The 15,092-nt window shown below is 32.5% G+C and overlaps 1 protein-coding gene across 3 annotated transcripts in view; it reads right to left on the bottom strand.

Annotated features, from left to right (window-relative positions):
- The window catches only part of LOC127700311 (C-Maf-inducing protein-like), a 104,542-nt gene extending 89,947 nt beyond the window's left edge, over positions 1-14,595 (bottom strand). For all 3 annotated transcript variants that reach the window (XM_052203724.1, XM_052203725.1, XM_052203726.1), the window contains exon 1: positions 13,985-14,595. In XM_052203724.1, coding sequence (XP_052059684.1) covers positions 13,985-14,386 — 402 coding nt within the window. In that variant the 5' untranslated portion in view covers positions 14,387-14,595. The remainder of the gene's footprint in view (positions 1-13,984) is intronic.
- Positions 14,596-15,092: the final 497 nt, after the last annotated feature.

The raw sequence follows: 15,092 nt of genomic DNA, 5'->3' as shown, positions 1-15,092 counted from the left end.
GACCAACTTGAAAACTGGGCCCATAATCAAAAATCTAAATACATGTTTAGATTCAGCATATCAAAGAACCCTAAAAATTCAATTTTTGTTAAAATCAAACTAAGTTTAATTTCGGACCCTTTTGACCTTAATGTAGACCAATTTGAAAACGGAACCAAAAATTAAGAATCTAAATACACGGTTAGATTCGGCATATCAAAGAACCCCAATAATTCAATTTTTGATGAAATCAAACAAAGTTAAATTTTGGACCCTTTGGACCTCAATGTGGACCAATTTAAAAACGGGGCCCAAAATCCAAAAACTTAATACTTGGTTAGATTCAGCATATTAAAGAACCCCAAGAATTCAAGAATAAAACCCCATTGAAATTGATCAAGAAATAAGCAATTTATACGAAGTATCTTCTTTTGCACAATACTGTGCAATTGAATATTTCTTGCTATTGTGCAATACTGTACAATTGACAATTTCTTGCTATTGCGCAATATTGTGCTATTGGATATTTCTTGCTATTGCGCAATAGAAGATTTCTTGCTATTGCGCAATACTGTGCAATTGAAGATTTCTTGCAATTGTGCAATACTGTGCAATTGAAAATTTCTTGCTATTGCACAATACTTATTATATAATAATTTACACATCCTGTTTGGTGTGTATCTCCTACCATATCATTATTATTTGCTTTTAAATATTAATCAGAAATAACCAACTTAAAATGGAAAATTTTAAAAGAAAAAAAATAAAATGCTCCGCTGGGGCGCAGCTTGATACGACCGCAGAGGTCGAACCCTGAACAGTTGGGGCAAGTATGGACACAACATTCAAGCTTGATACAGCACTGAATTTGGATTGTAATTAAATATTTGACACAGCATAGGTTTCTCACACAGAATGAAAGTAGTCTAAGAACTTAAAAATTTTTAATTTACCTATTCAAACCATATCATTATTATTTGCTTTTATATATAAATCAGAAATAACCAATTTAAAATGGAAAATTTTAAAGAAAAAAAAGGAAAAAAAAATCCCCCCCCCCAAATTTTTTGAAACCCCCTTATGATTCATCACCCCCAAACTCAATCCCAGCCTTCCCTTTGTGGTATGGTACCTTGCAGTACAATTTCAGAGAGATCCATACACTTGAACACAAATTATTGTCTGGAAACTAGAAAAATGCTTGGGTTTTTTGCACCTTTTTGGCCCCAAATTCCTAAAAGTTTAGGGCAATTACCCCCAAACTCAAACCAAGCTTTCCCTTTGTGATATGGAACCTTGCAGTACAATGTCATAAAGATCCATACACTTACACACAAGTTATTGTCCTGAAACTAGAAAAATGCTTGTTTTTTTGCCCCTTTATGGCCCCTAATTCCTAACATTTTGAGACAATTACCCCCAAAAACAATCCCAGCCTTCCCTTTGTGGTATGGTACCTTGCAGTACAATTTCAGAGAGATCCATACACTTGAACACAAGTTATTGTCTGGAAACTAGAAAAATGCTTATTTTTGGCCCCTTATTCCTAAACGTTTTGGGCAAGTACCCCCAAACTCAATTCCAGCTTTCCCTTTGTGATATGGAACCTTGTAGTACAATTTCATAAATATCCATACACTTACACACAAGTTATTGTCATGAAACTAGAAAAATGCTTGTTTTTTGCCCCCTAATTCCTAAAATTTGGAGGCAATTACCCCCAAAATCAATCCCAGCATTCAAACCCTCAATCAGCATCATTTAACAGTAATATCTAATAAAATGCTTCGCTGGGGCGCAGCTTGATACGACCGCAGAGGTCGAACCCTGAACAGTTGGGGCAAGTATGGACACAACATTCAAGCTTGATACAGCTCTGAATTTGGATTGTCATTAAATATTTGACACAGCATAGGTTTCTGACACAGAAAGAATGTGGTCTAAGAACTTGAATTTTTTTAATTTACCTATTATGGTCCAATGTCCAAAATCAAAATACATGGTTAGATTCAGCATATCAAAGAACCCCATATATTCAATTTTTGTTAAAATCAAACAAAGTTTAATTTTGGACCCCAACTTGGACAAATTTGAAAACTGGGCCCATAATCAAAAATCTAAACACATGTTTAGATTCAGCATATCAAAGAACCCCAAGAATTCAATTTTTGCTAAAATCTAACTAAGTTTAATTTTGGACCCTTTGGACCTTAATGTAGACCAATTTAAAAAACGGGACTTAAAATTAAAAATCTAAATACACGGTTAGATTTGGAATATCAAAGAATCCCAATAATTCAATTTTTGATGAAATCAAACAAAGTTTAATTTTGGACCCTTTTGACCTCAATATGAACCAATTTGATAGCGGGGCCCACAAATAAAAATTCTAAATTCATGTTTAGATTCAGCATATCAAAGAACCCCAAGAACTCAATTTTTGTTAAAATCAAACTAAGTTTAATTTTGGACCCTTTGGACCTCAATGAAGACCAATTTAAAAAACGGGACCCAAATTAAAAATCTAAAAACACGGTTAGATTTGGCATATCAAAGAACCCCAATAATTCAATTTTCGATGAAATCAAACAAAGTTTAATTTTGGACCCTTTTGACCTCAATATGAACCAATTTGATAGCGGGGCCTACAAATAAAAAATCTAAATACATGGTTAGATTCAGCATATCAAAGAACCTCATATATTCAATTTTTGTTGAAATCAAACAAAGTTTAATTTTGGACCCCAATTTGGACCAACTTGAAAACTGGGCCCATAATCAAAAATCTAAATACATGTTTAGATTCAGCATATCAAAGAACCCCATATATTCAATTTTTGTTGAAATCAAACAAAGTTTAAATACTGGACCCTATCTTGGACCAACTTGAAAACTGGGCCCATAATCAAAAATCTAAACACATGTTTAGATTCAGCAAATCAAAGAACCCCAAGAATTCAATTTTTGTTAAAATCAAACTAAGTTTAATTTTGGACCCTTCGGACCTCAATGTAGACCAATTTAAAAAACAGGACCCAAAATTAAAAACCTAAATACATGGTTAGATTTGGAATATCAAAGAACCCCAATAATTCAATTTTAGATGAAATCAAACAAAGTTTAATTTTGCACCCTTTTGACCTCAATATGAACCAATTAGATAACGGGGTCCACAAATAAAAAATCTAAATACATGGTTAGATTCAGCATATCAAAGAACCCCATATATTCAATTTTTGTTGAAATCAAACAAAGTTTAATTTTGGACCCCAATTTGGACCAACTTGAAAACTGGGCCAAAAATCAAAAATCTAAATACATGTTTAGATTCAGCATATCAAAGAACCTCATATATTCAATTTTTGCTAAAATCAAACAAAGTTTAATTTTGGACCCTTTGGACATTAATGTAGACCAATTTGAAAACTGGACCCAAAATTAAAAATCTAAATACACTGTTAGATTCGGCATAACAAATAAATAAATGTGATCAAAGATTTTACAAATCTAATGCGCCATACTGTGCAATTAAAGATTACTTCTTGAAATTTTTCAATATTTGAAATTTGAAAAAAAAATAATATTTGAAGAATAATTCTTTTTAATTTCTGAAATCTGAAATGAGAAAAAATTGGCCCCCCACAATTTCTTTTTATCCCCCCCCCCTCCTTTTTCCCCCAAAAAAATTCTTTCCCTCAAGATATGGTCATAATCTCAATTCAAATTTCCAATGGAGTTGGCAACCATAATTACCCATTTAAATTTACCATAGTGCTAACTTAATCTATTTTATAATAGAATTAATAAAAATATAGTGTCAAATCTTTCATATGGATTTTTTTGTAAAAAAAAAAGATGAAAACATTTGCAGATATTTTTACTGGTCTTCCTTTATAAATATGCATTTCTTTAAACATAATTTAAAAGCAGTGCAAGGGAAGTAACCAAAACGTTGTATTTGGATTACCTCCCTTACACTGTTTTAGATTATCTTTATTGTTCATTAACCATTACTTTATACATAATTTAAAAGCAGTGTAAGGGAGATAATTTCAATGATGTATTTGATTTATCTCCCTTACACTGCTTTAAATTATGTTTTGTACTAAAGTATTCGTCCATTAACCAGGACAACCTTGTTTTTCCCCCTTTTTTGCCCCTAATTCCTAAACGGTTTGAGCCATAACCCCCCAAAGCAAATCCTAACCATCCCTTTGTGGTATGGAAACTTGTAGTATAATTTCAGAGAGATCCATACACCGTTCCACAGTTATTGTCTGGAAACTAGAAAATGCTCATTTTTGGCCCCTTTTTGGCCCCTAATTCCTTAAATGTTGGTACCATAACCCCCAAAATCAATCCCAACCTTCCTTTTGTGGTATTTAACCTTATGGTCAAATTTCAAAAAGATCCATTCACTTAAACTAAAGTTAGAGTGCGAAAACCAATATGTATTCGGACGACGACGCCGGACGACGACGACGACGCCGGACGACGACGACGACGACGACGACGACGACGCCAACGTCATACCAATATACGACCACAAAATTTTTTTGCGGTCGTATAAAAATGGAAATTACATAATAAAGGTATTAAAATAGAAAATGACATCATAGTCATGGCTAAAAATAAACAAAATCCTTAATCAGCAACATTTTACAGTAATATCTAAAAATAAAATTCCTTTGTAACCATAAAAGCCCATTTAAATACATCATGACAGATATTAAAATAGAAAATGACATCATAGTCATGGCTAAACATAGCAAAAACCTTAATCAGCATCATTTAACAGTAATATCTAAAAATAAAAATTTCTTTGCAACCATAAAAGTAAAATAGAAAATGACATCATAATCATAGCTAAAAATAAACAAAATTGATTTTTATTACCAAATTTTAAATGGAGTTTATTAAACTAAAACAATAAATTTGCAACCATAAAACCCCATTTAAACACATCATAAAAGTATTAAATAATTCAACTACATCATAAGGCTATAAAAATAGAAAATGACTTCATAGTCAAGGCTAAAGGTAAACAAAAAACCTTCATCAGCAAAATTTTATATTGGCAAATTTCCAATGAAGTTTATTATACTAAAATTGTTGGCAAATTTCCAATGCATTTATTAACAATAAAGTTATTGGCAAATTTCCAATTTACATAATTTAAAAGCAGTGTAAGTGAGATATTTAAATGAGTTTGAATTACCAACCTTACACTGCTTTTAAATAATGTTTTGTACTTATTTGTCTATTAACCTGGAAACCCTTGTTTTTTCACCTTTTTTTCCCTTATTATTTAAAGGTTTGAGCCATAACCCTACCCCAAAGCCAATTCTTAAATTCCAATGTAACCTAAATTTACAATATACATAACTTCAATTTAAGTTTTTGATAAAATCAAACCACATCATTATTATTTGCTTTTATATCTAAATCAGAAATAATTAACCAACTTTAAGTGGAAAATTTTCACACATCACGCCCCCCCAAAACTCAATCCCAGCCTTCAGTTTGTGGTATGGTACCTTGCAGTACAATTTCACAGAGATCCAATTACTTAAACACAATTAATTGTTGGAAACTAAAAAAAAATGCTTATTTTTAACCCCTTTTTTAGCCCCTTATTCCTAAACATTTGAGCAATTATCCCCCAAACTCAATTCCAACTTTCTCTTTGTGATCAGAATTAACCAACTTAAAATGGAAAATTTAAAGAAAAAAAAAAGGAAAAAAAATCCCCCCCCCCAAAAATTTTTTGACCCACTTCCCTTTGTGGTATGGTACCTTTAAGTACAATTTCAGAGAAATCCATACACTTGAACACAAGTTAATGTCTGGAAACTAAAAAAATGCTTATTTTTGCCCCCTTTTTTGGCCACTTATTAATAAATGTTTTGGGCAAACATTTTACAATAATATTTAAAACTGAAATTAATTTGTAACCTTAAAATTAAATAGAAAATGACATCATAGTCATAGCTAAAAATAAACAAACTATTGGTAAATTTCCAATGGAGTTTATTATATTAAAACAATAAATTTGCAACCATAAAAGCGCATTAAAATACATCATAAAAGTATTAAAAAAAATTTAACTACATCATAAGGCTATTAAAATAGAAAATGACATCATAGTCAGACTAAAGGTAAACAAAAAACCTTCATCAGCAAAATTTTATATTGGCAAATTTCCAATGAAGTTTATTATACTAAAATAATTGGCAAATTTCCAATTTACATAATTCAAACATAGTGCAGGTGAGATATTTAAATGAGTTTGAATTACCAACCTTACACTGCTTTTAAATAATGTTCTTTACTCAATTATTTGTCTATTAAAATGGAAACCCTAGTTTTTTAACCTTTTTTCCCCTTAATCCTTAAACGAAAAAAAATAATTACCCCTTTTTTGACCCCCCCCCCCTATGATTCATCACCCCCCCCCCTTCCCCCCCAAACCAAGCTCAATAACAGCCTTGCCTTTGTGGTATGGTACCTTGTAATACAATTTTAGAGAGATCCATACACTTGAACACAAGTTATTGTCTAGAAACTAAAAAATGCTTATTTTTCACCCCTTTTTAGGCCCCTTATTACTAAACGTTTTGGGCAATTACCACAAAACTCAATTCCAGCTTTCCCTTTGAGAAATGGAACCTTGTAGTAAAATTTCAGAAAGATCCATACACTTACACACAAGTTATTGTCATGAAACTAGAAAAATGCTTGTTTTTTGCCCCCTTTTGGCCCCTTATTCCTAAAATTTCGAGGAAATTAACCCCAAAATCAATCCCATCATCGACCCTTTGTGATATGGAATCTTGTAGTACAATGTCAAAGAGATCCATACAATAACACACAAGTTATGTCTGGAAGTTACAAAAATGCTTATTTTCGGCCCCTTTTTGGCCCCTAATTATTTAACTGTTGGTACCATAACCCCCAAAATCAATCCCCACCTTCCTATTGTGGAATTGAACCTTATGGTAAAATTTCATAGAGATCCATTCACTTAAACTAAAGTTAGAGTGCGAAAACCATTGTGTATTCGGACGACGACGCCGGACGACGACGACGACGACGCCGGACGACGACGACGACGACGACGACGACGCCAACGTCATACCAATATACGACCACAAAATTTTTTTGCGGTCGTATAAAAAGGAAAAAAAGAAAAAAAAAAGAAAAAAAAAAAATCCCCCCCCCCCAAATTTTTTGAACCCCCTTATGATTCATCACCCCCAAACTCAATCCCAGCCTTCCCTTTGTGGTATGGTACCTTGCAGTACAATTTCAGAGAGATCCATACACTTGAACACAAGTAATTGTCTGGAAACTAGAAAAATGCTTATTTTTGGCCCCTTTTTGGCCCCCTATTCCTAAACGTTTCGGGCAATTACCCACAAACTCAATTCCAGCTTTCCCTTTGTGATATGGAACCTTGTAGTACAATTTCAGAAATATCCAAACACTTACACACAAGTTATTGTCATGAAACTAGAAAAATGCTTGTTTTTTGCCCCTTTTTTGGCCCCTAATTCCTAAAATTTTGAGGCAATTACCCCCAAAATCAATTACAGCCTTCCCTTTGTGATATGGAACCTTGTGGTACAATGTCAGAGAGATCCATACACTTACACACAAGTTATTGTCTGGAAGTTACAAAAATGCTTATTTTTGGCCCCTTTTTGGCCCCTAATTCCTTAACTGTTGGAACCATAACCCCCAAAATCAATCCCAACCTTCCTTTCGTGGTATTGAACCTTATGGTAAAATTTCATGGAGATCCATTCACTTAAACTAAAGTTAGAGTGCGAAAACCAATGTGTCTTCGGACGACGCCGGACGACGCCAGACGACGACGACGACGACGACGACGACGACGACGCCAACGTCATACCAATATACGACCAAAAAATTTTCAATTTTTGCGGTCGTATAAAAATGGTTGTATAGTGCAGGCGGAAACCCAGTTGAAATAGAACAAAAGAATCGAAGCTCTTTGTTAAAGAAGGCAATAAATGCTTACTGTAATGTTTACTATAGTAACAAAATTTTAAAAAGTTAATAGAAACAAATAAAATGACAGTTTTCAGCTAAATTACAAAGTATTTTATCATAAAAACACAATTTGCATAAGTTTTCAATTTATCTATTACATAATTAAACAGAACAATTAGATATCAAGTCGACGACATGGGTGTCTATTCAGTTGGATCTAAAAAATGCATAACCTCCGATTTTTTTATTTTTTTTACCACGGACGGAGAACATATCAATCTATTTGATCCTTAATTTTCATTTCTGCCCTTCCATTATGTAACTCAAGAAAAACTTCAAAAAAATGGGTAACAATTGCATCGAAAAGATAAAATCGAGTGCACCTTTTTATGTTAGGGCTTGTTTGAGTTAAATATTTTGTCTTGAAAACGTATAAAGCAAGTGTATTTGATACATCATCTCGCTTCAGATTCTATTATTTTTATATATCAAGGCTACAGGTTGACTTTATAACATCGAAAGTTCACAGTACTAAAAAATTAAATATATGGGTCAAGTGAAATACCTTTCTAATGAATCACAAAAACAGAGTAGGTGTGTTCGAATAGCAAATTTTTACTAAAAGTATTTGACGACTGACTTTTAAGTTGGATCTTAAAAATGCATATCTTCGAAAAAACTTCATTTTTTGTGTGTGATAATTAGGGTTTATAGTCTTCAACCACTGAAAATTTTTAGTCTGCCCTTCCACGAAATATTTAATTAGAATTTTTTTAAATGTTTATGAATTTCCGAAAATTCCACCTGACAACCGATCCGACAATAGTTTTAAGTTGACTGAATGCAGACAAGTACATTAACTGATGCTCATTAGCTAGTAGATACATTTGTCTTTTAAAATACACCTGGCATATAAGGATCGTAATGGTGCTATGTGGATAAATTTATCGGTTTTCAAGAGCTAAATTGGAAGCGCGTCATCCCTACAATGGCTTCCATTTTTACGATTGTAAAAATGATCTGGCGTAATGGGGAGATAATTTTGACAAGGTAGAATCCTGACTGGGTGGCATAGGGTAATTTTCGTTTCCATAAGATTACTATAACATTTTTATTCAATTTGTTCAAAGATGGAGAATTTAAAACTTTTTAAGCAAATACTTTTAACATTTCAATTTTAGAAGGTGGACTACTTTTTTCCTAAACATTTGTCATTATGGATTTTGATATGGACATGATGGACAGAGAGAGAATTTTCAAAGGATTTGATTGAACTTTGATTTCACAATTTTTCCAGGAACTGGCTTTCAAAAATGAACTTTTCAACAATAAGAGACTCATCTTTTATTCATTATTACAATCAAAGTTCATTCTTCAAAGTGAAAAAAATCGTTTCCTGTTTTCAAGTATACAAATACCTTATACTCTTAAATCTACACTATAAGTCAATGTCTGAACAACATAAACTTTTTGTATGAGTCTTAGAAACTGGGAAATTGCTACAATTACAGTTTTAAAAAGTAAACACAAAAATATTTACCATCCCAAAAACCCAGTCCCAGATTGTGGAGAAAAGTGATGTGACATGAAATTGACATTGCACCAAAATATCACTTTACTACTATATTTGGTATATAAACATTAGAGTTACATAATAATTTTACAGCAAAGAAGACCCCATGGCCATTTGCATTTTTTTTTATTTGTTAACATTTTATTTTCAAAAAATTTAATCTATTATATCTATATTTTATAACATTCTTTTCCCTAATTACTTTAAATTTCATTTGACTTAACAATGTATACCTCAACAGGGGTTAAAAAATCCACTAGCCCGACGCCCGGGACTAGACTTTTACACTTCGGGCAATTAAAACTTGTAACCGAATATGCCCGACGGACTAGTAACAAACAGTTCTTGGCATTTCCAAAATAGTAAGTGGAAAATCCCCTCATCACTATTCTATCTTAGCCAATCAGATTCAATTACGTAACGTCATCCGGGATTCCAAGAATTTGAACCGATTTTGTACATGTTTTAAAAATAGAACAACTAACTCTGGGTGGACAGGTATCATGTATTGATCGCAATTCACGTACTTTCAATATCAATTTCTCAGTACAGGGGGTATTGTACATTGCTTATGCCGAGATTTTCAATTAATGGTACTTGGGTGTATGATGTAATGATCGATATTGACCTGTCTTGTCGGACAGCTGTTAATTTGAGCTTGAAACCATGCACAAATTATTTCTAAACATTTTAGTACGGCCACCACAGGAACTAAATGTCAGTTTCAAAACGAAAAACGGTAGATGAAGGGGTAATGAGGCTGAAAATTTATCCCAAAAAATGCCAAATACGACCAGGAAAAGCGGAAAAAAACATTTATAGTGTCATGGACAGAAAGATTCCCCATGGGCAAGGTCGACTGTTACTGATGGTAAACAAGAGATGATGTTTTGTGAATATTGCCGTTATTTTCCTGATCACGCTGATAAAAAGTCTGCTTTGTATGTGGGAACAACAAATATACGAATTGAACCACTGGTTTCACATGACAAGATCAATAAACATGTTTTCTGTGTCTGAAAATATTTAACAACCCATAGTACAAGGGATATCCAAAAAGATGTCTAAAGATCCTTGTTATAATTAATAAAACAAAAATTTATTTGATTTATTTTATCAAATACCGTGTATAATGCCGCATTCAAAACAAAGGACACCCATTCTAAATTTGTAAGGTATGCTCGGGCTAGCAGGTCAGTTTTGATGGGCTAGCAGCTCTTTCAACAGGGCTAGTAAAATCCTGCTACCAATAAGTCCTGGGCTAGTGAGCTGTAACAAATTTTTTTAACCCCTGCTCAATCAAGTTCACTGTAGTACATACATCGTCCTGACATTCCTGAACAATACATGAAATATTTCTGACTGGACATTGAGCAACCATCAATCAATCAATCAATAGTATATACTTATTACTGATGCTATCAAATTTGTTGTCATATACAGATATATACAACTAAGAAATTGAAAAAGCCCTCGCTCCAACTAATATTTTAGTAAATTTATACACCAAATGTTCCTGAAAGCATTTATATCCAAAAATATCAAATGTAAATGTCCGATCTGTACATACTGTAGCCTACATTACTGGCAGGACATTTTTTTTCAAACAGCTTTCCATGTGTCACAGTATATTAATATTCCATTAAAGTACATTTGTTGTATTTATACATGTACGTATACACTACTCAGGCGATTAATTAAAATTTCGGTGTATTTATAGATGATCAAAAATTAAAAGATCTCATTGATTTGATTAATAGGCCATTACGATGACAAAGACAGCTTTTAATTAGTTCTGTAATTTTTATTAATACTGTAATACCTTGTATTGTATGAATTAATACATACTGCACATGTATTGTTTAAAAAAAACACAATAAAACTTTTCATTTACAGAAAAAATAAGTTGAGATTTCCTTTTAATGTCAGATGTCACTTGTAAAACTGTCAACAATTAAGCACAGGATATACGTGTACATGTATACCAATGTACCTTGATAAGTATGTTTCTGTTGAACATGAAGATACAGTTTCCGTTCACATCTGTCATATTACTTAATCTTCAGTTCACAGATATCATGTTAACATTTTAAAACCCATGTAAAATACTTTACCTCATGTGCAGGCCCTGTATGTTTTCTTAATTTACATACAAATGCATATACATGTACAGTAACACCTAACATAAAAAGGATTTTTTGGCACAATCATTTAAATCAATTTAAACTTATGCACAAAATGGGTAAATTGCTAAAGTAACTAGAACTGTAAGTAATTTCACAAAAGGATATCAGGATCCCATGCCCAAATGCTATTAGCACAATTTTAAGTATTTTGTAGTCAGTGAATTTGATTCTTTAATCTACAATTGTGTAAATGTTTATTAATATCAATCTAGCTGTTTAGAAGGAGTTGCGCTTACAGTGCACATGGGCAGACAGACGGACAGAGTGATTCCTACATGTAAATATACCCTCCAATACTTTGTTTGCTTGGTGTATAAAAAGTATATGTGTTTTACATGTGATTGTCACCTGAACTACCCAATTTTTAACACCCTACTCTTTTTCTTTTTTAACATTTTCCAATAAGATATAAGTCACAATGACTGAAGGTTAACGAAGATTATGTGTTGTCATGAGACACTGGCAGTATCACATTACCATGTTCAGTGAACTCATGGAATCTGGATCAAAACCCTTATTTGGCATTTATTTTTAATAGTTCACATTATAAAAGACAACATTCCCCATTTCCATTCTCAATTTTATCAATTATCAAAATTTAAAAGGTGCCCCTTATCCATGTTACATGTATCTTACCTAAACAATCAAAACAAAATTATATATGATTATAATGATTGATACATCAAACATGTGTACTACTTATAGTTTCTAGTTTATGTGACCACAAAACATTAAACCAAAACTTTAGCCTCATGCTGGCCATGACTGGGAGATCAGACAAACAGGCGCACAGACCATAAAACAATTCACCCACTACAATCATAACCACGGCCAAAAAATGTAAAAAAAAATCCCTTTGTAACAGATCATTATTTTTTCATCATGTGATAGCAAACACAAGTACAATATAAGAGAGAGGTAAAGGATACCAAAGGGACATTCAAACTCATGGTTGAAAATAAATGTACAACAACACTGGGGGGGGGGGGGGGGGGGGGGGGGGGGGGCTTAAATAAGTCCTGTACAATGATATAACTATACATCTAATTTTTTTTAGCTTCTTTTATTGATAACTTTTCAATCTACATTTGTAACTTTCAATAATTAGGCCATTACTTTTTATATGCACTTCCGATTTAACAAATGTTCCATGGGTACAAGCAACTTAAGGGACTTGCACTTTAATGATTGTATAAATTTACCAATTTCAACCTAACTTAAGAACTTAGCTACAAATGAAATCTTTGTCAAATTAATGATACAATGATTAAATCAAATAGTTTTAGAATACTTTAACAGTTTTATACAGTTTGCACTTGAATTGTTTTTGTGCTTAAATTTCTCTTATGTCATGTATGTGCATTGTGTCTGATGGATATATTTTGGGAATCAAGAGGGTTCTTTTTTCTCAGCCAATATAATGATCACAGTGATAATGAGTAAATATACATTTACATGTACACTGTAATGTTTATTGTTGTAATTATCAATTATGTCAATCAATTGTAACTGATTTAATGCCCTTTATGGGCCCTGTAATTTGGGAAATACAAATATTCTATATTCTATTCTATTCTATAATGTAAATTGACCGGAGCCTAAAATGCTTCTTATAAAATATTTGGAGGTTTCCACTTGAACTGCTGGTTTATTCTCACATTCATTATAATAATAAATAGAATTCAGAAGGAATTTTAAAATGTTTTTATTTATTTTAAGACTGCAGTACTAGTGCAAAAAGATAATTTGCAAATTTCAGTAATTATCAAAAATTTATTTTTTACAAATTATTATATGTTCACTACAAAAATGTTTGATTTGACTAACACACATCACATGTACAGACACCATAGCCTTTGAATACACAGAAAACTATTTTTAAAGATATCATTAATTCAATTGTGTAAGCCCTGGGACTAATACATTTAGCCACTTGTCCCAGGTAAGTCTACAGAAAAGCCAATTTATATATGTTGGACTAATGGGGAAAACAAGGATGGTTAATGGCTTAATAATTCTGTTTCTATTTCCGTAAACAACATGGAATTTGACACTTAACTTTAATATTTTTTGTTTAGAAATCTGCAATTATCATTAATCTGTTGGCTAATAAATAACAAATATTAACTTATTATGCAAGTCAACTTCAGTTGTACTTTTCTCAATATTTATAACACAGATATTTTCACCGTCATGGTCCAGTTGCACCCTTGTAAACAAACCAACTTACCGTGGCCGAACATATCTCTGTTTTGTCCAGATAAATTTTGTGAACTTCCCACCTTCTTAAATATCTGGAGTTCATGATCTTACTGACAATCGTTCGTGTGTGATTTAATCTACAAATTGGGATATCTCCTTCATTAATTAATTTATAACGCGGTCCCTGAATCGGTTTTGTGTTAACTGAATTCTGTGAAATCAAACTACTGAAACTCGTTCCGCTGTCATTTCTTTCAAAGATTCGTCTATTTTCGAGAGGTGTTATCTCACAATCCTCATCCTCCTGGTCATCATCATCGTCGTCCTCAACATTGTCTCTTTCCTCTTCATCGTCATTTGAAACGTTGTTTGTTGGCGCATCATCGGCTGTGCTATCCTCGCACACATCTGCAATCCCAATGGTCGCCATGTTCACTATTTCACCCTTTTCAACAATATTTTCCCCTGTTACTCCACTAAAGGCCACTAAAGGGTTACAATATCTGTAAATACAAGCCAGCTTGATCGTTTTTCGGTGTCACCCGTAATGAAGCTGTCGTTTTTCTTACATTATCCCCGAATATTTCTCCATTAATTGATGGAATACACAGCCATTGTGATTCTAATACACATCCAATATTGTCCTTATCACGTGACTAGTGACGTGAAACGGGACATTGTTTTCATATTTAGCATAATGTGTATTCATTGTATCCAAGTAAATTTCTCTTTAATCAAAAGTTAACATGTTGATCTTTGTGAATGATTTTGATTAACTTTAATTGTGTCATGATTACGAAGGCCGACGGTTAACCTACAAAAAAAGGAAAATTTTACAGTCAGTTTAAATATCATTGCAGTTGAATGTTCGCTACTTCGAAAGTGTTTCACCAAGGATTTGTATAGTCTTACAATACAAATCCTTGGTTTCGCCTATCGGAAATTCCCCTATTATTTCATATAAACACATAAATTTTACTGAAGATATTTTTCGTCCAAATTGAATAATTTTTTTTCAAGTAAATCAAATACAGAAATGTTGGCAGTTTTTTGCAATAATTAGCAAATGTAGTTTAACTTTTGATTTATATTTGTTTATTTCTGCAAAAAGAAATCATATGGCAATATAGGAATTA

Source organism: Mytilus californianus, unplaced genomic scaffold (assembly GCF_021869535.1).
Source record: "Mytilus californianus isolate M0D057914Y unplaced genomic scaffold, xbMytCali1.0.p SCAF_5, whole genome shotgun sequence".
NCBI lineage: Eukaryota > Metazoa > Mollusca > Bivalvia > Mytilida > Mytilidae > Mytilus > Mytilus californianus.
This window is presented reverse-complemented; position numbering and strand designations above follow the sequence as displayed.